The 24,380-nt window shown below is 48.5% G+C and overlaps 1 protein-coding gene across 1 annotated transcript in view; it reads right to left on the bottom strand.

Moving 5' to 3' along the window:
* PIK3R6 (phosphoinositide-3-kinase regulatory subunit 6) overlaps nucleotides 1–24,380 on the bottom strand; it is a 41,125-nt gene that overhangs the window by 8,409 nt on the left and 8,336 nt on the right. Inside the window, exons 2-11 of the mRNA XM_081806009.1 lie at nucleotides 17,329–17,430; nucleotides 9,434–9,517; nucleotides 8,918–9,009; nucleotides 8,170–8,238; nucleotides 7,226–7,358; nucleotides 6,999–7,068; nucleotides 5,802–5,985; nucleotides 2,059–2,224; nucleotides 1,315–1,401; nucleotides 15–438 (exon numbers count right to left, since the gene is read on the bottom strand). Coding sequence (XP_081662135.1) covers nucleotides 15–438; nucleotides 1,315–1,401; nucleotides 2,059–2,224; nucleotides 5,802–5,985; nucleotides 6,999–7,068; nucleotides 7,226–7,358; nucleotides 8,170–8,238; nucleotides 8,918–9,009; nucleotides 9,434–9,517; nucleotides 17,329–17,341 — 1,322 coding nt within the window. The 5' untranslated portion in view covers nucleotides 17,342–17,430. The remainder of the gene's footprint in view (nucleotides 1–14; nucleotides 439–1,314; nucleotides 1,402–2,058; nucleotides 2,225–5,801; nucleotides 5,986–6,998; nucleotides 7,069–7,225; nucleotides 7,359–8,169; nucleotides 8,239–8,917; nucleotides 9,010–9,433; nucleotides 9,518–17,328; nucleotides 17,431–24,380) is intronic.

The raw sequence follows: 24,380 nt of genomic DNA, 5'->3' as shown, positions 1-24,380 counted from the left end.
CCACGGGGCCCTACCTGAGGCTGTGGTAGGCCTGGGCCAGGCGCCCCAGCATCCTGTCGTCCCCCAGCACCAGCACCCTGGCCGTGTGGATCCGGGAGACACCGGGCAGTAGCTCCCCATCCCCACTGGGCATGCCCGTCCTGCGGTGCAGCCCCTGGGGCCCGTCCCAGCATGCAGGCATCAAGATGTCGGGGGGCCACACCCGCTTCTTAATGCCTCCTTTGCGCTGCAGCCCGGCACGCTCCATCTCAGGGCTGCCGGGGACAGGCAGCTCGTCGGCCCCTGCAGGGAGGTCCCGCTCGATGCCACTGTCAGTGGACAGCATGGACGCCCGGGCCAGCTCCCGGTCTGGCCAGAGGCCCTGCAGATCCAAGGCCTCCAAGTCGGCACTGAGGCGCAACTGGGATCGCGGGCGCAGGAAGAGTACCAGTTCCTTCCCTGGGATGCCGAGAACAAGGGGACCGTCAGGGCGGAGAAGTTGCGTGAGGCTGGCAGGGTCTCACCCCAGCAAGGCCTGTGGTTCCGTGTTTCTCAAACACCGTTCAGCCAAATAGAAGCCCCACAAGATGCCCCACGAAGGAATAAAGGTTCTGTGGCTAACAAAGACGGAGAACCCCGCATATTCCTGCCACCTCTTGTTGAGTTCCATTAGTAAACATATTAAAGGCTCTGAGAAGTCCTGCAGTAAAGAAGTCAGCTTCACTCAGTACCTCCCACTTAGCTGACCCTGGAGTCCTCTTTGTCATATCCACTCATCGGCTTCCTCCCATCTTCCCACTGTCTGTAGCTTCCCCCGGGACAAAGAGAACAGACTGCACCTGCTCCAGGAAAGACTTCTAGGCTTTTCTAATCTGCTTTCATTTTATTACCCATGAGAAAACTGAGTCAGTGTAGGGTGACCCAGCATAGGAAAGGAAGTGCCAGGACTTGGACCCAGTTCACTAGCCCAGCACTTCCCACCATAATCCACACCCCTGTCTGCCCCCCACCCGCCTGCCTTGAGAAGGGCTGGGGACAGCCGCATGGGAACACAGGTGGATAGAAATGTCAGGCAGGCAGGTCTCTCTGGAAGGCCCCCTCCAGCTGCTGGAACTGGAACTGTTTTTGGTGACTGCCTCCTCCCTGGGGACATTCATTGTCTATTAGCATCAACATGGCATGTGGCAATTCCCAGGCACGTGAGCTATTCTGACATAGAGAAAATGGGTCCTCCTGGATGTGCAGAATGACCCAGGGAACAAGGAGCACGCACACACACACACACACACACCTATTTCCAGCCAGCTCTCCACGGAGAAGATGCAAGGCACTTACAGAGCTGCTCCTCATCGGTCCACAGGTGGAAGGTGATGTGAGGGCTGGGCAGAGGGATGCTTGGCTGCGGGTCCTGCAGGCGGTCACCTGAAGGCAGGAGGAGGGCTGTGGCATTCTCTGCCCTCCCCCCTCCAGTTCCTATAGGGCCCAGAGGGGGTGCAGAGACCCTCTCTCCCATATGGTCCAGCCCAGGCTTCCTCTCTGTCCCATCGGCTCACCCAGGGCCCAACAGCCAGCTGTCCCCTCCCTGCCCGAGGCTGTTTAGCGGCCCCCTGTTTCCTGCAAACTTCCTAGTGTCCTTCGGGACCTTTCCTCCCGTGGTTGGTCCCTTCCCGCTAACCCCGAGCCAGAAGCGCAGCCAGGCCCGGTCACCTTTCTTGCTGCCGTGTTTCTATAACAGAGCCTGAGTCTGATTCTTAGTAGCCGGGTGATGTTGGGCAAGATTTTTCAGCCTCTTTCTAACTCAGGCTTCTCGTCTATAAAACGAGGGGCATAATTTCTATCTCAGAAGTTTGCTCTGAGGATTAATCCATGCAATATCGAACAGCAGCTGGGGGACAGGCGGTGCCCCGCAGGTGACAGCTGTCATTGTGACCAAATCACCCACCTTCTTAGCCGCTTCCCCCCGCTTCCAAGTTCCTGGCGGCCCTCAGTCCCCAGGCTCCCCGCGTGCGGCAGGTGCAGCGCTGCTCTCTGGCGCCCCCTGCGGGCCCTCGCCGGGCCTCGCTGCCCCCGCCCGCTTACCGCAGCAGCTCCCCCTGGCGGCCGCCGCCGGCCCCAGCAGCGAGCAGTAAATCTCCTCTAGCCTCTCCAGGTGTACCTCCCGGCTCGGGTTGGGTTCGCCGGCCATCTGCTCCACGGCTGCCACCACGGCGTGGAAATAGCGCTCCAGGGCGTGGCGAGGGCTGGCCTGTCGGGGGGGCGGTGAGCGCCAGAGCCTGGGTCCCGGTCCAGCACCCACCCACCCCAGCTCCGACGTTGCCCGAAGCTGCTTGCACCTGCGGGTCCCCTCTGTCCCTCCCACTGTGGCTCCCTGCAAGGGCTGGACCCCAGAGCGGCAGGGATCGCCGTCCTGGGATCAATGTGCTGCCCCCACCTGGGTGCAAACTTCGGGAAGGCAGGCCTCTGTTTGCAGCCGCACCCGATGCCCCTAGAACATCTTCCGACACAGCAGGTGCTCGAGAAACAGTTGCCTAGACTTCTGTCATTCCTACGCTATCTTGAATTACTTGCTATTTTTCTTTCAATCAGCTCACTTTTTTGTGTTCAGAATGATTTCAGAGGGGCAATTTATGTTGCTACTCTCTATAAAAAGGCTAGTGTCGCAGAGGTAACAGACAATAACTAAGGTGACTATAACGATCACAAGGCACGATTATTAAATTCTAGCCAGGTACTCTGGCCTGCCAAGCTTTAGAGCTTGGAGCTTCCCTTCTCTCTCTTTTTAAAGATTTATTATTTATTTTATTTTATGTGTTTTTTTTTTTAAGATTTTATTTTTATTTGAGACAGAGAGAGAGAGCACAAGCAGAGGGAGAGACAGGCAGAGGGAGAAGTGGGCTCCCTGCTGAGCAGGGAGCCCGATGCGGGACTTGATCCCAGGACCCTGGGATCATGACCTGAGCCGAAGGCAGATGCTTAGCCGACTGAGCCACCCAGGAGCCCCAAGATTTATTATTTATTTTAGAGTGAGAGCGCATGCATGAGCGCCAGGGGGAGGGGCAGTGAAAATCTTAAGCAGACTCTGCACTGAGCCCCACATGGGGCTCCAACTAGGGGCTTGCCTTAGGGCGTTGTGGGGCTCGAGCTCACAACCCTGAGCTCACGACTGGACCTAAAACCAAGGGTCAGATCTTAATTAACTGCACCACCCAGGCGCCCCTGCTGCCTTCTCTTTTTAGAAAGGGAAGTTAGTGTTAAAGAAATTAGGGGTAAAGCACCAAGCTGAGCCTTTCTCCTTAATGGAAATTAATGGAAACAGGTTTTGTAAGCCTCTCGTTGTGCATTCTGTGCTCTTTAGCATGGCTGCTTTCTGCCTCCAGTCATATACACCCTCAAGATCTGTCCCACCACCTCATTTACTCTCTGATTCCATCTTCTATACTCCTCCTCTCTTCCGCTCTGCTTTGGCTACACAGATCTCCTTATCATTCCTCAAATGCACCAGACATGCTTACACCCCAGGGCCTTTGCACTTGCTGTTCCCGATGCTTGGAATGTTCTCTTGGATATCCACATGGCTCGCTCTTTCACTTCCTTTAGGACTTGACTCAAAAGTCACCTGACAGGGAGACGTCCCTGATCGCATGATCTAAAATTTCAGCCCCTCCCCCCCAATTTCATGTCCTTCTTCTCTGCACATTTTCCCCTTTAGCTGTTATTTATGATATTATACATTTTACTTATCTTGTTTATTATCACACACACAGAGCAAGAAAGAGGAAGAGATACACTATAATATAAACTCCCTGAGGACAGGAATTTTTATCTGGATCCCAGCACCTAGAGCGAACAATGCCTGACACATAGTGGGTGCTCAGTAAATATTTAATGTATTTATAAATTAAGCAACAAGACGAAATGGATTCTATGGCCCCTTCCAACTCTGATTCATATATTCCTCTAACTGCCTTATTTATTCATTCCGCAAATATTTATTGGAGCCCTAGCTGGTCAGAATGACCTGCTCTTCCTTAATCGGGAAGTCAGGACCCTGCTCGGCAGACTCCTAGCACAGAACAGAGGTGGGCCTGCTGATGTCCTTGTTAGAACCCCGCATCCTCTAAGCTAGAAGATGGGATTCTTTAGTGGGGGTGAGGGTGAGGGAAGACAGCCAGAGAACATAATCCAGGGCACTTTCTCTCAGAGGGTCTTATAGGCCAGAAACAATCACCAGAGCTGCTGGGAGGTGGTGGGGGCTGCTGGGTCAGTAGACAAACTCCTCCCCTCCCCACATTTCTGAGACCCATGGCCCATTGCGGGGAGAAGGGACAGTAATCCCATCTGGGGCCATAGGTGCCTGGGCTGAAACCAACATGGGGCTTAGGTATGAGCTGGGGGCACCTTCCTCCAGGATGTGGCCCAGTGCTGTGAACTCCCCAAAGGGGGTGCTATCAACGAGGGACATAAAGGATAGTGGGGAAGGGGAGTGAGTTGGGAACCTTCCACAGGTCCCAGCAACCACAAAGGAATGGAATTCTGAAGGCATGAAGGGCTCTTTGAGAGCAAAGGAATGATGGAAATCAGTCATCATGGTTTCAGGAGGGACCTAGCCATACATAAAAGTCACTGTCAAAGGAAGTGTCCAAGATGCTGGGCTCAGAGCATGGATGGAGGGTTCCAGGTGGAGAACGGCAAGAGGAACGGGGCCGCATCCGATGCATCTTGACGGGCAAAGCAGGGTCTGAGACAGGGCCGGATGAAGGACTGATACCCCTTCCTGGGGCAGGACAAGCGGGGGATAGCTGAGCCCCTAAGAGCACCCCCCCTTCTGGTGCCTGTCCCTCCCATAGCAGCAACCCCACAGCCCCGAGCTCGGAACCTTAGCCACGATCCCACCCAGCTGCCCCAGAGGACCAGAGCCTTTCCCCTCAAAAAGGTCGCCTCCCACGGTGCGGGACGCACAGCCCCAGGTGGCATCCTCCCCCTCTAAGAAGTCCTGCATCTGCTACAATGCTTGGCTGGAGCATCTCTAACCTACTGGAGTCTTGGCTGTGTACAAGGGCCCAGGCTGAGTCAGAGAGAGAAATCAGGAAGTAAACAGGTGAGCGTGAGAAATGAATGAAATGCCCACAACAGGAACAGGGGACTAGTTAAATAAATAACAGCACATTCATAGGTGAGAATATGGTGCAGCCATTAGGGGTACATACTTTCCAAAGAAAGCGTTTCCATATGGCGTATTTCCAGTGTTCCAGTGCACATACGCGTGCGATATATAAAAACTGTATACAGAATTTGGTATCTCCTTTTGTTAAAAAAGCACTGGTGGGGAGTTGGGGCTGGGAGGCGGTGGAATGTAGGTTTGAAGTCAGAGAGATCTGGGTTCAAATCCCGACTCAGTCCCTTTGTATCTGTGTGACCGTGGGTAGGTTAGCAACCTCTCTGTGCCCGTTTTGACAATTATATCCATTTCACAATGTCGTTAAGATGTGGTGAGAATTTTGCGATACCTGTGAAGCGTTTAGCGCTGTGCCCGGAACAGAGCAGACGTTCAGTCAACAGCAACTATGATGATGAGCGTCGTCAGTATGATTCAGCAAATAGACCACAATGTTCATTGCTAGTATGTCTGGGTGGGGGGGCGTGAGGGATTTTTGTTTCCTCTTTTGGCTTACGTGCATTTTTTTTTTCCCCCAGATCTTCCTCCTTGAGTGTGTACTCATTTTTGATTGAGGGCAAAATGGTATGAAAATAGAAGAAGCGGGAGGATGAGTCGGAGCGCCGGCGTGGGCTACAGCCAAGGAGGGCTGGGGCAGGGCAGTTACCTTCAGCTTCCTCTGCAGGGAACTTGCATGGCAGGCATCCCCAAGTGCGGCCTGCAGGGCGTGGGAGACCACGTGGCGCATGCAGGCCTCTGGGGTCTGCTGCGCCTGGGCCGCCTCGATCTCCAGCAGCAGGGCGCTGCACACGGAGGGAGACACCAGCTCAGGATCCACGAAGAGGAACACTCTGAGGGCAGGGGGTGGGGGGTGGGGGGGCTGGTGAGGATGACTACCAGGAGAGGAGCCCCTGGATGGGCACCCTCAGAGCCTGGCAGCCCCCAAGTGTTTTGTTTCTCCAAAAACAGGAGCCTCAAATTCGAAAGTCTAGGAGGGGGATGGCGATAGGGAGCGGTGGGGACTGGGGCAAATCAGAGCAGGCAGGAGCAGCTCGTCCCTGTTGGGGCGGGGGGAGAGGGAAGGCTAGTCTAGAGTCCAGGTAAGCCCCAACCTAAATTCTGCTCCCTCCCCTAGCTCCGGGGCCCACTGATGACATCAGCCTCCAGGAGGGACCCTAAATCCTTCCTGCCCAAATGGGCTCTGGACCCTGAGTGAGCCCCATCTCCTCCCATTGCCCGATCACACCCGAAAGCCAGCCTCCCGCACCTGCTCCCCCTCCCTGCTGCCAGCTCCTCTGGGTCCCTCCACCTCCCTGCACCCTCTGTGAACACCACCTCAAGCTGCCCCTTCTAGTGCTAGCTCAGGGCGGGAGGCGCGGCACCCCCAACTCCATCAGCCCCTCTTCCCAACACGACAAGTGGACATTGGCTCAATCTTGCGTAAAGGGCAAGGCACACACAGATGAAAGGCCCAGATTCCATGGTGTGCTTGTGGCCTGAGCAATAAATACCCCGGAGCGACCTCTGGCTGCCTGGATGGTTGATGCTGCTTCACGGCCAAGGGCGGGATGGAGGTGGGACGACAGAACTCCAGAGTGGCCCAGGGCTCATGTCACATTCTGCACGGGAGCAGGATGGCTCGGAAGCCCAGCCCAACAAGAAAGACCTACCCTGCTTCCGGTGATCTCCGGAGAAGGCAGGCCCCGCCCACCCTTGAAAATACACCCCACTGCTAGACACATGTCATGCATGGGAAGCTCTGCTAGGGTTCCTCTCCACCCCGCCTGGTCCCCCTCAGTGAGCAGCCACGTAGTCCCAACACCTGGACGGGACAGAAGGCAGCAGTCTTCCTGGGGACACTCACCTCTCCTGGTAGGGGTACAGCTCACTCGTCAGGTTCTGTTCGGCAATGACCAGCCTTTGGTACAGCGTCCCTGCAAAGCAGACCACCTCAGCCAACCAGCCCCTGGTCCCTGACCCCCATTCCTCACCCTCCTCAGAAGGTGCTGGGACTTTAAGGCTCCAGGAACCTTGGAGAAAGAGCAAGACGATGACGCGCTGCAGCTGGGACTTAGCTGGGACGGCTCTTACCTGGGACAGCTGTCTCTGTTTTCAGCCTTATGGCGCAGTCCAAGGCTACTGTGCAGTAGGGGGCGGGCAGGGTTAGCAGCTTCGTGCAAAAGTTGTAGGTTCTCCGGTAGAGCTCCTCCCTGATGCCGGTGGCCTGGGTGGGTGGGAGGGAGGAATCGGGTGCCCAGAGCCCTAGGTCACAGAGGGCTCTGGGCGGGGTGGGAGAGTGGGATGGAGAGGAGGAAGGATGGGCTGACAGCCAGACCTGGGCTCACACCTCCCTCCCAAATGTACACCCCCAGCCTCTTCTCCCGTCACCTGTAAGACACCTCTTCTCTGACACCCCACTCAAATTCACTATGGTATGGATCCATCTCACCCTGTTCTGCTGGCAAATCCACCCCCCTCACCACCCTTCGGCTCCTCTTTCCTGCAGTGCTCCAGGCTCAAAGCTTGGGTATCCAGTGGGCACGATGCTCGCAGTGCAATGCCCAGGGGCTCCCCTTGCCCCCGCCCAGCCTCCTGCCTTGGCCAGAGCCCAGCCCCATCCTGTCCCTGGATTCCAGCAGCCCCTGAACTGCTCTTCGTGCCCCTCATCTCCCTCGCTGCCCACTCCCACCCCCTGTGACTATACTCAGTTCCTGGTTCCTGTTCTCAAGACATTTTCTCCGTGGCTTGTCCGTTCTCTGTGCAGGGGTCAGTGATGGCCCCCAGTGCACATAGGAGCAATCCTGAGGACCTCATTCTGGCAGTCGAGACTCTCTTGCATTCTGTGAACTGCTTTCTCCACTCCCCCTCCGTGTATTAGGGAGAGGGCGCCGCTAGGGTGGAGAAGCCAGTTTGGGGCTTCCAAGAGTTCTAGGCTCACCCAGGCAGAGACCGGGTGTCCTCTGAGGGAGAGGACAGTGTCTGGCCCTGGGACTTGTGGGGTTCCACGACCCCCCTGACCCTCAGCCCCAGCTCACCTTAGTGAGCACGTACAGTAGGGTATGCAGCAAGGGAATGATGACATGCCGGAGGTCTTCGCTTTCTGCCTGGAAAACAGGAGACCGCGGGGCATTTACTGGGCTGGCGCTCAATGACGCCTCCCCACATCCTAGCAGGATGCAGCTTGGGGGGGTGGGGGTGGGCAGGAGATGGGGTGGAAGGCAAGCGTCCCATCACACCAAGGGGAGGGAAAAGGGCACAGCCTGCCCTAGTAGGGGAGGGGTAGGTGGGGAGGGAGCACAGGGGTGGGAGCCGGCTGGGAGAGCCTGGGGCGCATGGGGCAACCACGCAGGGCAGGAGTTCATGCCAAGCAGCAGGCCAGCCGCCCCCCCACCCCAAACATGGAGGTGCCTTGAGTGCAGCGTCTCCCAAACGGTTGCAACGCAGAGCATCGGGTGGTGTGGGGGATAATTTGGGGTGGTACAAGAACAATTTTGAAACATTTTTAATAGGTCTGCATTTACGTTTATCGGCATTTTCTGTTCCTGCAAGTGGGGGTTTTCCATGTATGGCCACGGTACAGAGTTTTTGAAATATGCAAAGTCAGGGGAAACCATGGGATCCCTTATAGAAGTACAAGAGGGAGACAGAGCTGCTGAAAATCATGCAGGCGGGCCACAAGGGACCAGAGTTTGGGGGATGCAGCACTGATGGGACTGAGGCCCCGCCTCTCTCTACCTCCTCCCCCAACCCATCTGCCTCCCCGCAGCCTGAGAGAGAACCCACCTTTTCCAGTTCTCTGAGCAGAATTCGGACCAGCACCGGACTCTTACCAGGATCTCGCTCGACCTTCTTGTGCAGGGACCATCTCCACATGCCTGGCTAGGACAGAGGAGAGCCCAGCACACAGGCGGGGCAGAGGGCTCTTAGAGGGGACCCTCCTGAGCAGGACCCTGAGCCCTGGAGCCCCACACCATGACTCTGACCAGCCACAGATCCGACCTCTCTGCCGGGCGCCTGGCTCTGGGGGCACAAGGGTGGGCTTGTCACACATGGGGGGATTCTGCTCCGCTACCCATCGAGGACAGCAAATTCTCAGGGTGGAAAGGATGGGGACTGTGGAACATTAGTGGGGCGGAGTGTGCGTGTGGCTTATGGGCTGGCTATGTTTGCAGCTCAGCTCCTCGGGCCACATTTCTGGAAGTCGTGCGGGCTCAGAGGTCAAGAGGAATTCTGCTTGCACGGGGAGCTGGGGAGATGGTTGAGAAAGAGCGGGCGCAGAGGCTGCCTGCTGGCTCTTACCTTGGTTGTTCTGCAGGGCTGGGGCCTGGGTGCTGAGCTCCCGGAGCACTGCCTGCACACTCCGCTGGAGGTCCAGCTCCACATCTGGGCAGCAGGGGTGGGAGGGGGGGAGCACTGAGGCCAGGAGCTTTGGAGCTCAGCGCCCCTGGCCTCACCCTTGCCCCTACCCCTGCTCTCCCTGAGACCATCTTTTGCCCCTTCTATAAGCCCCAAGAGGTGCCCCAAAGTGAGCAGCTTAGAGCGGGCAGCCCACACACGGGTCTGCAATAGAGCCTTTCAATCAGCATCTCCGTGTTCTCTGTAAAACCCACGGTCCCCAAAGCGCCGGAGTGGTCCTAAAACCTGAATAATTACGCACTTCTTAAAATGTGTGTTCGAAAAAAAATATAATGTGTTCCTAAGTTTCAAGTCAATTTCACGTCAGATCAGCGCTGGGACAGGAGGTGACAGACTGTCCCCTCATCAAACTTACCTCAGGCTCCGCTAAGCCAACTTTCCCTCCAGACCCCGGCCTCGGCCCCGGCCCGGTTCTGTCTCCCGCCTGCCTGGCCCAGTTTGAGCAGAACGTTGTTGGCCGGAATCCAGACGCCCCATGTCTCCTTGGACCGATTTCCCACCCGCCAACCCCCTTGCAGTCTGTGGGCTTGTAACTCCCCAGGTTTGTGTCATTTGGGACTGAGCCCCATCTCTGTCCCCTGGCATGAAGTCTAGAATAAAGGCTGCCGAGCCTTTCTTGGTCACAGCTCAGTCGAACGCATTTCTACGAGCTCGTCGACTCTTTCTCCTTCCCTTGGAGCTGGATATCAGTCAGCACCCTCTTTGTATCCCGCCACTGGGCTGTGTCCCCACCTCAATCCCTGCATGGCCACCCTATTGTGAGGTCTGCTTCTTGGAGTCTTCAGACTAAAAACAGGAAGCATGAGAGACACTTCCCGCACCATAAATTCCTCTTTATGACTGGCTTTCACCAAGCATTTGTCTTCATAGGCAAGTGCGCCTTCTTTGGTTGTCATACAATACAAACCACATGCCTTGGGGGTTCCTCTTTTGCTGCGTTGTCAGGAAACTTACAAAGTGGGGGCCCCAGCCCCCAAACCCAGCTCATTTCCAGGGACACGGACACCTCCTCTCTGCTCCTTTTTGGTGCTCTTGCTTTATGTTCTACTAAACCTATATCTTAATTCCCTCGCATTCCTTTGGAAGCAGGCAGGATAGAGATCACACATTTTAAAGAATCAGCAGGTAGAATGTGTCTAGCCAAGGCGCTGGTGCTCAGGGACCAGCCCCTCCGGGGCTCTGGCGTGAGCTTGGCTAAGTCGGCCAGGGCCCCCCGGCTTCTCTGAAACCCCCACCTTCCTCCTGCTGCTCACTTGGTCCCCCTGGACCTCATCAAGGTCTGTTCCTGAGTCTCCCCAAGGCTGAGAGTGGGCACCTCTTACAACCCAAGTTTCTCCACCGGCCACTCTGCTGGGCAGTGCAGCATTCCCCCGCCCCCACACTGGCAAAGAAATCTTTAAGCCTGGCACGAAGGCCGGTCACAAGTTATCTTTCCATCTACCTGTCTCCACCTTGCATGGAGATTTAAGGAGTTAACGCAGGCGGAGTTATTAAAACATTGTTATGTCTACTTTCTTCTTTTCCTCCTTCCTTCCTTCTGCCCTCCCTCCTTCCCCAGCCGCCAGACCATGGACAGCACAGACTTAAAACTATGATAACCGTGATCTCCTCCCCACCCCCTCACTAGAAGGGCAGCCAAGCTTTTGTCTTCTGAGCCCTGGGTTCCCTTGCCTTGCACAGGGAGTCAAGCTTTTATGTTTCAGAGAAAAATAGAGAAGTTGCCAGTAGCCCCAGGAGACAGCCCCAAATAAAGTTATGTTTTCGAAAGTCTGGGCGGCTGGAACAAACGCTCAGGCTTTGGGCCACATCTGGCTTGCAGACGTGTTTTGTTTGGGCTTGTAGAGTGTCTTGGAAAAAAAAAAATCGAATCAGCTGCCAACATGTACAAATCAGGAGATTTTGCATAAAAGTTTGGGTTCCTGGCATCTCTTGAAAGTCTGTTGACACCAGGAGCGCATTCTTCGCACATGTGGCAATCCACGGGGCTGGGGAGGGGGGGCTCCCCCTTGAGACGGGGCACAGCTACTCTGGTTCTTCACAGTGCCCCCTCTCCTTGTTTCGCTCATCGACACCCTGTACCCGGCCCCTTGGGTTTGAGACCCCGGACTCTGGGACTGAGACAACCCAGCTGGATTGTCTCAAAGGGATGGGGATGAAGGCTGCTGGTTTTAGCTACTGAGGACAGTGGCACCCCGAGGCGGGAGGCTGGGTTCCCCAGGACTGTGAGCGCCCAAGAGTTACGGGGACCCAGGGAATGAGAAGGACTGGGGCTGGCTGGGACACAGCCTCACGGGGGTGGCAGAGATCTCAGCTGAAGGCAGGCGAGCACTACACTCTGTGCTTGAGGGTCACTGCTGTGGTCTCCCGGGTCACCTTGGCCAGCGCACAAGAATGTCTCCAAAGGAACCCCCTCTCACCCTACGGACCATGCAGACCTGGCCAACCTGTTTGGTGAGGGGGGTGGGCTGTAGCTACAGCGGACTGAAGACCATGGCCTCTTCCCATCATGAAGACTTTATAACGCCTGGGCTTACAAGATCACAAAGACGGGGGAAGCACCCCAAGCGAATGACACTGGAATTTGTACTGACCTTGGAAAATGAGAGCTTGAAGCTGGATTTGATTTGATTAAGCAAAAGAAAGAAACGGGATATTTCTTGTGCCTCGAGCGTCTCAGGGTTGTTCATATACGACATGCATGTCTCTATTATTCTTGACTCAGAACAGCCAATAAATAAATGACATTCAAAATTATTATCTCCCCCTCCATCCAGGAATGTGGGATATTACTATCAGGCATCACATTACTATTAATAACTAACATTTAAATAGCATGTAAAAGGCGTACACACAGAGTCTTACGGAGGTGTGGCAAGACAATGTTATGTGTTGGGCACCTGGGTGGCTCAGTTGGTTAAGTGTCTGCCTTCAGCTCAGGTCATGATCCCTGGATCCTGGGATCAAGTCCTGTATTGGGCTCCCTGCTCTGCGGGGAGCCTGCTTTTCCCTCTGCCTCTGCTGCTCCCCCTGCTGTGCTCTCTCTCTCTCTCTCTGTGTCAAATAAATAAAATCTTAAAAAAAAAAAAAAAGACAATGTTATGTGTTCATCAAACTGATTTCATGTTTGTCCCAGGTCACTGGGAAGACTACATTTCCCAGAATCCCCTACAGGTAGATGGGTACCATGGGCTGAGTCCTGTCCAGTGGAATGCAGTGGACACAATGTATGACATAAAATCCTCTGCACTGGGGCGCCTGGGTGGCTCAGTCTGTGAAGCATCTGCCTTCGGCTCAGGTCATGATCCCGGGGTCCTGGGATCGAGCCCTGCCTCGGGCTCCCTACTCAGCAGGGAGCTTGCTTCTCCCTCTCCCTCTGCACCTCCTCCTGCTTGTGCTCTCTCTCTCACACATTCGATAAATAAATAAAATCTTTAAAAAAAATCCTCTGCATTATCCTCCACCGCTGTCTTCCCATTCCTTGGTGACCTTGGAAGACGTGTTGGAGAAGACGGTGCCACAAGCAGGAAGGAGCCTCAGTCCCTAAAGGACTGGAGCCTGGACTGGATGGTGTAGTGGGTGAGACATAAGTATCTGTCATGCTAATCACCGACATCGGGGTCATTGTTATAGCGGCTAGACTTCTCTGACAGTCTCGCGGACGCGCAGAGAGTTTTCTGGAATCTTATCTCATTGGATTCTGAGCAGAGCCCTGGGAGTTTGGCAGGGCAAATACTGTTCTCCCTGTTTTGTTTCGTAGATTCCAAATCAAGAGCTCTTACTCTTGCCCCATATTGCCTCTCCAAACACAGAAGTCAGACCCAGAGGGACCTCGGAGGCTCTGGTCCCATTTGATAGCCGGGCAAATGAGGCTCAGAGGGGAGAGGTGATTTGTGTAAGGCCACAGAGCTGTTGGAACAGAGCTTTCTCTTTGGCAAATGCTCTTCCTCAAAAGCTTCACCCTTCTGTGTGCCCTTATATTCACCTGCTTACCCAGAAAAGGGAGAAGAACACACGTCCATCTATGTGTGTCTGGGCTTTGAATGCCAAAAGCCAATGCCCCAGATAAAGTTGCCTGGAAAAAGAGTCCCAGCTCTCGAGGTAGTTCAAGGTCCAGTCTTCGATTTCAGGCCACCTGAAGCTATGGTAGCATTTGGTCATTCCAGCTCTGTGTTGCCCTGTGATCCCAGACAGAACCAGATCTCTCCCAAACATCCTTGTAGAATGTTTGCCTTTTCCCTCCTTCCCCATCTTGGCTGCACAGGAGAATCACCTGGAAAGCTTTAAAAAGCACTAATGTACAGCCCACCCCAAACCAGTTTAAATCAGATCTTTGAGAGTAGGGACTAATAATGTTTTTGTTTGTTTTTTTTTAATAGCTCCCCAGGACACTCTAATGGATAGTTAGGGTGAGAATTATTGTCTTAGGTGATAAGCTGAGAGTTCTGGACAATTAACCTGTTAGTCAAGGAAGGAGTCAAGTGCCAAAACACTCAGAGTTCACAGACGACAATCATCCCTGCATTAAGGATGAAGGTCACAGGGTCAGAACGGCTCTTCCCTGGCTGTCACAGTGGCGGGAGGAGATTCAAAGAATACAATCGGAGAAAGTTTGATTTTTGTTTGTTGCTGTTTCTTAGCTTGTTTTGCAACAGGTATGGCATTCATCCAGAAATGTGACCCTGGGAGCTAGGAAGCAGACACTAGGTCTCTAACTCTCTTGGGGTCCAGCCATGACATGAATAAAATCTTCTCAGATTTTTCTATTCCTACTTGTCATGGTTAATTTTATGTGTCACCTTGACTGGGCCACAGGGTGCCCAGACATTTGATCAAACATCCTTCTGCGCATCTCTGGGAGGGTGATTTTGGATGAGGTGAATATTTAAATCACTAGACTGAGTCGACAGATTGTTCTCCCTAATGTGGGTGGGCCTCATCTAATCAGTAGAAGGCCTGCATAGAACAAAAGGCTGACACCGCCGCACCCCCTCCCCCCTGCCCCAAGTAATAGGGAATTCCTCCTGCTTGACTGCCTTCCAGTTGGGACATTGGCTTTTTCCTGCCTTGGGACTTGACAGCCTTCATAATAATGCGAGCCAATTCCGTATAATAAATCTCATTCTATGTATGTGTATACAGTAGGATACCCTTCCTAACACACCCACAGAGGACCATGGCATCAGGATGGGGAAGGCTGATAGAATAATCAAACTTAGTGCTTCCTCAGCCTTCTTCAGCCAAGGAGTGGAATTGGGAGGTGGACATGTCCATCCAGATGCAAGGGTTACAGGGACACTCAGGTCATTTGGTATCCACAAAATTATTACCAAAGAGGTTGAATTTGTAATTCCTAAAGGATGTTCCCCTCAAACTAGAGTGTTGAGAAGAATTGTCCTTTTCTACTTTCTGGATATCAACCATCCGAATCAGCACCCCCTCCCTGGGATGGAAATGGAAATTTACCAACAAACTCTTTCCGGTCTGTTCTCTTTTGAAATCACTATAAAATCACTAACCCCAGGTCCCGTTTCCTCATGCGAGGTGAGCCATAAAACAACTGAGAGGAACACGTTGGTCTATGTGTGTTCCGGTTCAGACCTGGGACTCCCGAGGTAGGTTAGCTCTGTACAGATGGATGTCACTTGGTACACTGGTTTCCATTTCAGAGGATGACCTTTCTCTGACCTTGACATGTTGACCATCTGGACCTCGCGGACTGCCCTTCCAGCCAGGGCCGAGGACTTGTCTTGGAATCTCCTGGTGCACAGACAGCTGTCTCGGCATCTCAGCTGCTCACTGAAATCTGGGCTCAGCACCCAGATGCACGGTAAGCTGGAGTCACGTGGCTCACGCTTTTCTTCCATCCCATGCTTGATTCCCCCTTACCGCCATGTGGAACAAAGGCTCAGATTGCTCTAAAAATGTTTGCAATCTTGGCCCTGTTTGCAGGGGTGGCTAAGTAACAATAGCATTGGTATCTTTGCAATTTGCCCTTTTGTATCCCTTAAAATAAATATCTTACTTTTCAGGTGCGCTTCTTCTTAACTCTAGAATGACAGAGCCCCTTAGGGCTACAGGAAGGTGGGAAGTTATAAACATTTGTAATTTGGGAAGACAGCCCATACAACTGCATTTCTGATCATGATGGGAAAACTCCCCTTCAGAGCTCCCAGGGCAAGCATCCTAATTTTGGGATGTTTCCTTCTGCCCATTTGATTTGGGTGGGTGGGGGGTCATCTGTCACATCTTTGGTGGTGGATATCTGTTGTTTCTTCCGCCCAGCAATCCTCCCTGCTCGTTGTTGTCTTGGTGAGACTGTGGCCCAGGTGCCCTGCTTTGCCTTGGCCTTGGAGTGGGCACAGGACCGAGCTGGCCAATGGACTCTCTCTCCCTCTAGGCAAACCTTGCGCAGATGATGGCCAGCAGGGAAGAACGTGTGGAGCGCTCTCTGAGGTCACTGTCCACCTCTTCCTGTCCTGGTGGTGGGTCCACTCTGTTCCCTGCCCTTACTGGTGCCTGAGGCTTCACTTTTCCTTCAATGCTTGGCCACTCTTTATTTTTGACAATTAAACTAGTCCTATGGGTTTCTACTGCTTGTATCCAGAGAAACTTTATTGGCACACCTCTCTTCCTAAAACAGCATGGCGTGCATCTGTTATTATAATTAAAGTTGGGGCAAAGTAAGTTGGTTTTGAAATATTTAGATTTTCACAGGGCTGGCTCCACCACCATCCTCCTGGTGCAAACCCCAGCTGGTTAAAGACAACCCAGAATATCTCAACACCAGGATTCACGGACTTGCCTGATTCAGATGGAGCTTCTTCTGGCTGGGTGAGGCACTATGACGGTGGGGGTGAGGAGGTTGTGGAAAGGATGCGTGTCTTAGGGATGGTAACAATCTGGTAGCTGCACCTGCGTTGGACGTGCCCTCCCCTTCCCTGGGATCGGGGTCTTCAAGGTCATTAGAGTCAAGCCTCGTGAGGAGTGCTGTGGGTCTTCCTGGGTGACCACTAGGTGATACACATCTTGAGGGAAGGGTCGTCTCTCCTTGCTGTCGCAGGTTGATAGAGCATGAAGAGTCTGGGTTTGGGAAATGAGCTAGACCTTGGTTCTGATCTTCGCTCTGCCACTTACTAGCTGTGTAGCTTTGAGCAAATTACCTAACCTCTCTGAGCCCCTGTTTCCCTTTCAGTAAAACGAGGACAATTACATTGATACTGTACCTCACAAATCCTTCTGATGAATGCACAGGGCAATCCTCAGTGAAATCATTAAGGGCATAGGGCTGGAGCTGGATTGAGGGGGTCAAATACTGGTTTGACTATACAGTATCAATGTATGGCCTTGGAAGTAATACCTGTCCCCTCTGGGTCTCACTTTCTCCTTCTGAGAAATGGGAGGAATGATAACCGTTATCTCATGGGGTCTTTATGAAGACTAAATGAGTTAATATTTGTCAATTGCTTCTATCACTACTTGATAGAGTATAAGCACTAGAGAGGTTTTTGTTAAATAAATGCAAGCATTTGGTGACAGATCTTGGCTATTATTGTCATTATCCCCAGTGTCCAGCTCAGTGACCTGCAAGCAGCTGGGGCTCACACAAGTGTGTGGATGTCCACTTCTCAAGATGTTCTCCCATTTGGGCAGCTGAGTTGGGGGTCGGGGTGAAGGTGAAGGTGGTCTTGCCTGCCCTGGGGGCCTTCTCACCTGCAAGGGAGGCCTACCCTGCGATGCAGCCAGGTGCACTGGACCCCTCTGCCCCCAGTCATACTGACCTGAGCTCTCCATGGGAGCCTGGGGTATGTGTGAGGAGGATGTGGTTGTCTCAGACAGCAGAATGGAAAGTAAAGTGGTTGTTTTTCTGCACAGAGGTGGTTCTGCAAAATAAAAGGCAGTTAGCGTAAGTGGCGGGAAGGTACAGAAAGTATATTTGGGGGAATGGAGAGGCTCCTAGGGGACCTAGGCTTCTAGTGCATTGGAGGAAAGCCTAGATTTATTTAAGAAATTCTTCTATGGTGCTGGCTATGTGCTGGGTACTCTTCTAAACACTTAAAGACGATCAACTTTTTAGCATTCATATTAACCTTATAATGTAGGTACTATCTTCCTCCCCATTCTACAGATGGGGAAATTGAAGTAAGGAGAGGTTAAATAATGATTCAAGGTCAAAGATCTGGTAAGTAAAGGAATGAACTCAGACTGTCTGGCTCTCAAATGCATGCCCTTAGTCATGACCCCTGGCTGCCCGACCATGATCCCGGTCGGAGGGACCCCCAAAGCCTGCTTCCCAGAGCAATAAACTCCACAACTAAAAAGCAGAGGAACTATGAACAAATCCAAGAATAAGTGAATAAAAATATGCCTGAGAAAGCTAATTGAGAGAGAGAGAGAGAACAATAAGAAAATATCAGGAATGGTAAATATCAAGTATACTCAACGGAATAAAATATAATGTACTCTGAATAATTGTAGCCTGTTGATAATCATAGAAATGAATATTAAAATGTGATATACCGTTGGCAATGATTTAAAACGATAACATACATGCATACCACATATGCACATATATATATGTGATATATGTTTATTTGTAGCAAAAAAAAATATGAACTCTATATCTCACACATGGTTTTCTAGGGAAATAAAAATGACACAAAAGGCTTCATAAGAGTTAGCAAAACTGTTTATGTTAGTGAGCAGTGAAGAAATAAAGAAAGCTGTCAAAGAATTAGCTCTTAAAAAATGATATACGTCAGGGCACCTGGGTGGCTCAGTTGGTTAAGTGTCCCACTCTTGGTTTCGGCTCAGGTCATGATCTCAGGGTCGTGAGATCAAGCCCCGCATCAGGCTCTGCGCTCAGTGTGGAGTCTGCTTGAGATTCTCTTCCTCTCTCTCTCTGTCTCTCCCTCTGCCCCTCCCCCACTCATACACACGCTCTCTCTCTAAAATAAATAAATAAATCTCTTTAAAAAAAGGTGATATATGTCTCAGATGGTTCCTCTGATAAGCTCTCTCAAACCAGCGAAGAAAAATGTTAAGCTATTTCAACTGTTCGAAAGCATAGAGAAAGAAGGAAAGATTCTCTGAAAAAGTCAACTTATCCTTGATAGCAAAATCTAATAAAGATAGTTTAAAAAATAGATGAAGCACTCCACACTCACTGGGACAGCTATTTAAAAAAGAAAACGACAGAAAATAACAAGTGTTGGCAAGGATGTGGAGAAATTAGACCTGGTGCGTTGCTGGTTGGAATTCAAAATGGTGCAGTTGTGGTGGAAAAGAGTACAGTGATTCCTCAAAAAGTTAAACGTAGATTTACCACAGGACCGAGAAATTCCATTCCTAGGTAAATACCCAAGAGAATTGAAAATAGGGACTCTAACAGATACTTGCATATTGATGTTCATAGCAGCATTATTCAAAATAACCAAAAATTGGAAATACCCCAAATGTCCATCAACAGTTGAATGAGTAAACAAAATGTGGTACATCCATACGAAAGAAAATTATTCAACCTTAAAATGGAATGAACTTTGGACACATGCTACAACATAGATGAGCCTTGAAAACATCATGCTAAGTGAACTAATTCAGGCCAAAAAGACAAATATTATTTGATTCTATTTACATGAGGCACTTACAATAGGCAGATTCACAAAGACAGAAAGTGTAACAGAGGTTCCCAGGGGCTATGGGGAAGGAGGAATAGGGAATTATTACTCAGTGGGTACAGAGAGGGTGAAAAAGTTCTGAAAATGGACAGTGGTGATTGTACAATGTTGTGAATGTACTTAATGACACTGAATTTTTGTACTTTAAAATGGTTAAAATGGAAAATTTTATGATATGTATATTTTACCACAATAAAAAATTAAATATTAAAAGTATAAAATAAATATCACTGATAGAATTCAATGAATTAAAATTATAATGTATTCTGAATAATTCTAGATGATTGATAATCATAGAAAGGAATATTAAAATGTGATATGCCATTGGCAAGGATTAGAAAAGATAAAAACAACAACTGTTGCTGAAGATATGGAAAAATTTGCTCTGTACTCTCAACTGGTGAGAGTGGAAATTTGTATAGCTTTTCTGGAGGGTAGCTGGGCAATAAGCATCAAAATTCAAAATGTGTATACTTTTTGTCCAAGCAACTCCACTATTAGGAATTTCTCCTAAGGAAATAATTGGATGAGTGCATAAGGAAAGTATACAACAATGTCCATCGAAACATTGTTTATAGAGGGAGAAAAACAGAAGAAACTTAAAGGCCCAATGACAGAGCATCAGTTAAGCAAATAAAAGTTACTTGTGCAATGGAATACTAAGCAGACATAAAAATGATACATTTATTGAATTAAAAAGATTTTCAGAAGTATTCATTTTAAACACTAGGTAGCAAAACAGTTAACACCTTTCTAACACATTAATTTTAAAAAGTATATTTCTAAATTTGCTCAGGTGCATTGTAAAAAGTCAGGAAAAACTGAACATCAAAACTTGACATTGGAGGAGGTCCTGGTTCTAGTTAACATGGAATAAGTATACTCAGCTATAACTCTCCCACTCAATACAACTGAAAACTCTGGATGGTATGCATGGAACGGCTATCTGAGGATTCTGAAAAGTAAATGGTATCATGCAGAATGGGGAAGAAAACCAGTATGTGAACAATCTGACAATGAGTTTTCTGCACGTCCCCCCTCCCCATTACACCCTGGCCTGGACACAAAGACAGCCCGAAACTCACAAGTGCACACTTAGGGCAGACGGAAAGAGCTAGAAGAAAAGCCTCTCTTTCTGGTCTGAGGATCAAAAAATGGGTCCCCAAAGGATTGGAGAGAGGGGGGAATTTACTTTTTCTTTTGCAATTCCTCCTTCCATATCCCCCAGGCAATCTCGTAATAACGATAGCAGCAACAGGGATGGCGCTGGTGGTCATGCAGGTGCCTAAAATTCTGAAAAAGGGAGATTCTTTCCTCTGACTAGAGGAACTATAGTTCCAAGGGCATGGGAAGAATCCTCCTTAATGCTTTCTTCCCTCTATCAGAGGAACAAAAGCCAGAAATAACAAACAGAAGATGAATAATAAAGTGGCAGACCTGAATAAAAACATATCGATAGCTACATTAAATCTAAATAGTCTAAAAACACACCAATTAAAAGACATAGACTGTCAGTATTTTAAAAAACCAGAACCAACTCTATGCTGTTTACAATAAATTCACTTCAAATACAATGCCATAGACAAGCAAAAGAACAGAAAAAAATATATACTACTTGAATATTAATCAAAAGAATGCTGAAGTAGCTGTATTAGTATGAGACAAAGTAGATTTCAAAGCAAGGAAAATTGCTAGGAATAAGCTTCTTATTACTTTTCATAATGATAAGAGAGTTAATTCATGAAGAAGCTACAACAATCCTAAACATGTATGCACCTAAAAACAGGGCTTCGAAATACACAAAGGAAAAACTAATAAAACTAAATTACAAGTAGGCAAATCCAGTTACAGTTGGAGATTTTAGCAGTCCTTTCTCAGTGATTGATAGGACCAGCAGATGGAAAATCAGGAAAGACATGTAAAAACTGAATAATACTATCAACCAACTGAATTTAACAGGCAATCATTGAACACTACACACAACAATAGCAGAATATAAATTCTTTTCAAGTGTGCGTGAAACATTCACCAAGATAGACAATACCCTTGGTTATAAAACAAACCTTAATAAATTTAAAATAACGGAATTATACAAAGTAGGTTTGCTGATCATAATGAAATTAAACTTGAAATCAGTAACATAAAGATAATTAGAAAATCTCCAAATATTGGGATATTAAGCAACACATTTCTAAATAATCCATAGGCCCCAGCAATAAAATAAGTGGGTTAACACTTCCCAGCTAATTTTAGGAGTCTAACACTCTCCTGATATCAAAACCAGACAAAGATAGTACGAGAAAAGAAAATAGACCAATATCCCTTATAAACATATCTAAAAAAAATTCTGAGCAAAATATCAGCAAACTAAAACCAGCAATATATAAAAAGAATAATGCGTAACAACTTGATGGGGTTTATTCCAGGGATCCAAGACTGGTTCAATATTTGAAAGTTGATCAGCGTAATCTATTATATTAAAGACTAAAAAAGAAAAACCATATGTTCCTATTAATTGATGTAGTAAAAACATTTAACAAATTTTAACATTCATGATAAAAACCCAGGGAACTGGGCGCCTGGGTGGCTCAGTTGGTTAAGCGACTGCCTTCGGCTCAGGTCATGGTCCCGGAGTCCTGGGATCGAGTCCCGCATCGGGCTCCCAGCTCGGCGGGGAGCCTGCTTCTCCCTCTGACCCTCTCCCCTCTCATGCTGTTTCTCTCTCTCTCTCTCTCTCAAATAAATAAATAAATAAAAATAAAAATAAAAAAAACCAAACCTAGGGAACTGAATATAAGGGAACTTCATTAATCTGATAAAGGGCCTACACCAAAAAGCCTCCCAACTAACATATATAATAGCAAAAAACCCTGAATATTTCCCCTTAAAGTTTAGGAAAAGGCAAGGACATTCACTCTCACCACTTCTATTCAACAAATCAACATAATATTGGAAGCCAGTGTAATAAGACAAAGAAAAAAAAGTAGAAAAAGAAAGGAGAAGAGGTATACAGCTCGGAAAGGAAGAAATAAAACTATTTGCAAATAATACAACCCTATTCACAGGTAACAGGTGTACATAGAAAAATCCCTCAGAATCTACCAAAAAATCTCCTAGAACTAATAAGTGAGTTTGCCAGGATCACAGGACATATTGTCAGCATACAACATCAGACATATTTATGTATGCTAAAAATAAACAACTGGAAATCAAAATTTAAAACACAATGCCATTTAAAATAGCTCCAAAATAAAAAAGAGAGAGAGAGAAATACTTTTAAAAAAGAGAAATAAAACTAACAAAGCATGCGTAGGATCTGTCCAATGAAAACCACAAAATGCTGGTGAAAGAAAGCAAAGAACACTGAAATAAATGGAGACATGCACTGTTTCTGATCTGGAAGACCCAATATAGTTGAGATGTCAATTCTCCCCAGTTGATTTACAGATTTAATATAATTCCAATAAAAATATCAGATTTCTTTTGTAGATAGAAGATAAGCAGATTCTAAAATTTCTAAGAACTGAAATAGCCAAAAAATTTTGAAAAAAAAAATTTGAGGACTCATCTCCCTATCTTAAGAACAACTATAAAATTATTAGTGAAGGACTAGACACAGATCCAAGGAACAGAATGGAGTGTCCAGGAATAGACCCACATTGAAACAGCCAATTGATTTTTTACAAAGTTGCAAAGACAAGTCAATGAGGAAGGATATGTCTTTCCAACAAATGGTCTGGAACAATCAATCAATCATCAATATGCAAAAAAACTGAAGTACCTCAACTTAAATCCCACACCTCAAGGCAAAGTGAACTTAATATGTATCACAGATCTGAATGTAAAAGGTAAAACTATAAAAGGTTTAGAAGAAAACATAGGGAAAAGTCTTTGAGACCTTGGGTTAGAGAGAATTCTTAGATATGATACCAAAAGCACGATCCATAAAGGAAAAAATTGATAAATTGGACTTTGCCAAAATTAAAAACTTTGGCTTTGCAAAAAGTAGTTTTAAGAAAATGAAAAGACAGTACAGACTTGGAGAAAATAGTTTCAAATCACATATCTGACAAAGAACTTGTATCCAGGACATATAAAGAACTCTCAAAACTCAATAGTAAGAAAACAAGTAATATCCCCAAGCAGGAAAAATATTTGTTTAAACAGTTCATCCAAAAAGATATGTGGATGGCAAGTAAGCACAAGAAAAAAAAAATGCATGTTATTTGTCATCAGGGAAATGCAGATTAAAACTGGGAGATACCACCATACAACCATCGGAATGCCCAAAATTTAGTGGTGACAATACAAAATGCTGGAGAGGATGTGGGAGAACAGGAATGCTCACACATTACTGGTGGGAATGCAAAATAGCACTACCATTTTGGAAAACAATCTGGCAATTTCTCATAAAGTTAAACATCGCTTACTATGTGATCCTGAAATCCCAGTCCTAACGACTTCCTGTAGAAGAATGACAATTTCACACAAAAACCTGTTCATGGGTAGGTATAGCAGCTCTGTTCATAATGGCCCCAAATTGGAAACAACCTAATGCCCTCAAGGGTGAAAGGACAAGCAAACTGATACATTCATACCATGGGATACTTGCTGACACAAAGAGATGAACTACTCTTACATACAACAACATGTGTGAATCTCATACTGAGTAAAAGAAGCCAGGTTCAAAAGGTTACATGCTGTATGTTTCCATTTATAGGACATTCTAGAAAAGGAATTTTTAAAACTTGTGCATGTTTTATATATTCTAAAAGCAAACAAGCCTCTACATCCGATGACCAATTTATGAAAAATACAGAATACGCGGACACATACTACCAGGATGCAAAAACCAGACTCTGAGAACCTCTGCAGGACACAGACCCTGTTCTCTCTTAACAGAGTAATCGCAAGGAAGATGGGGTGGCGGTGAGAACACACATGGAAATGAATGGTGTTGGGTGGGGGGTGGCTAGAAATTCACAGGGACCGAAGAGACTTTAATCAACCAAGATGGCGTGTGTATCTTGTTTAGATCCCAATTCAAAATATTACAAAAACTACTACACAGAGGCAAGTGGGAATGTAAACACTACAGAAATTTGTGGGGAGGGAGATCATAGTATTGTAGTTACATTTGAAAAAAAGAAAGAAAG

This window comes from Leptonychotes weddellii, chromosome 15 (genome assembly GCF_054177405.1).
Source record: "Leptonychotes weddellii isolate Sample4059 chromosome 15, ASM5417740v2, whole genome shotgun sequence".
In the NCBI taxonomy this organism is placed as follows: domain Eukaryota; kingdom Metazoa; phylum Chordata; class Mammalia; order Carnivora; family Phocidae; genus Leptonychotes; species Leptonychotes weddellii.
The sequence above is the reverse complement of the archived record's forward strand: the minus strand, read 5'-3'. Positions and strand labels throughout refer to the sequence as shown.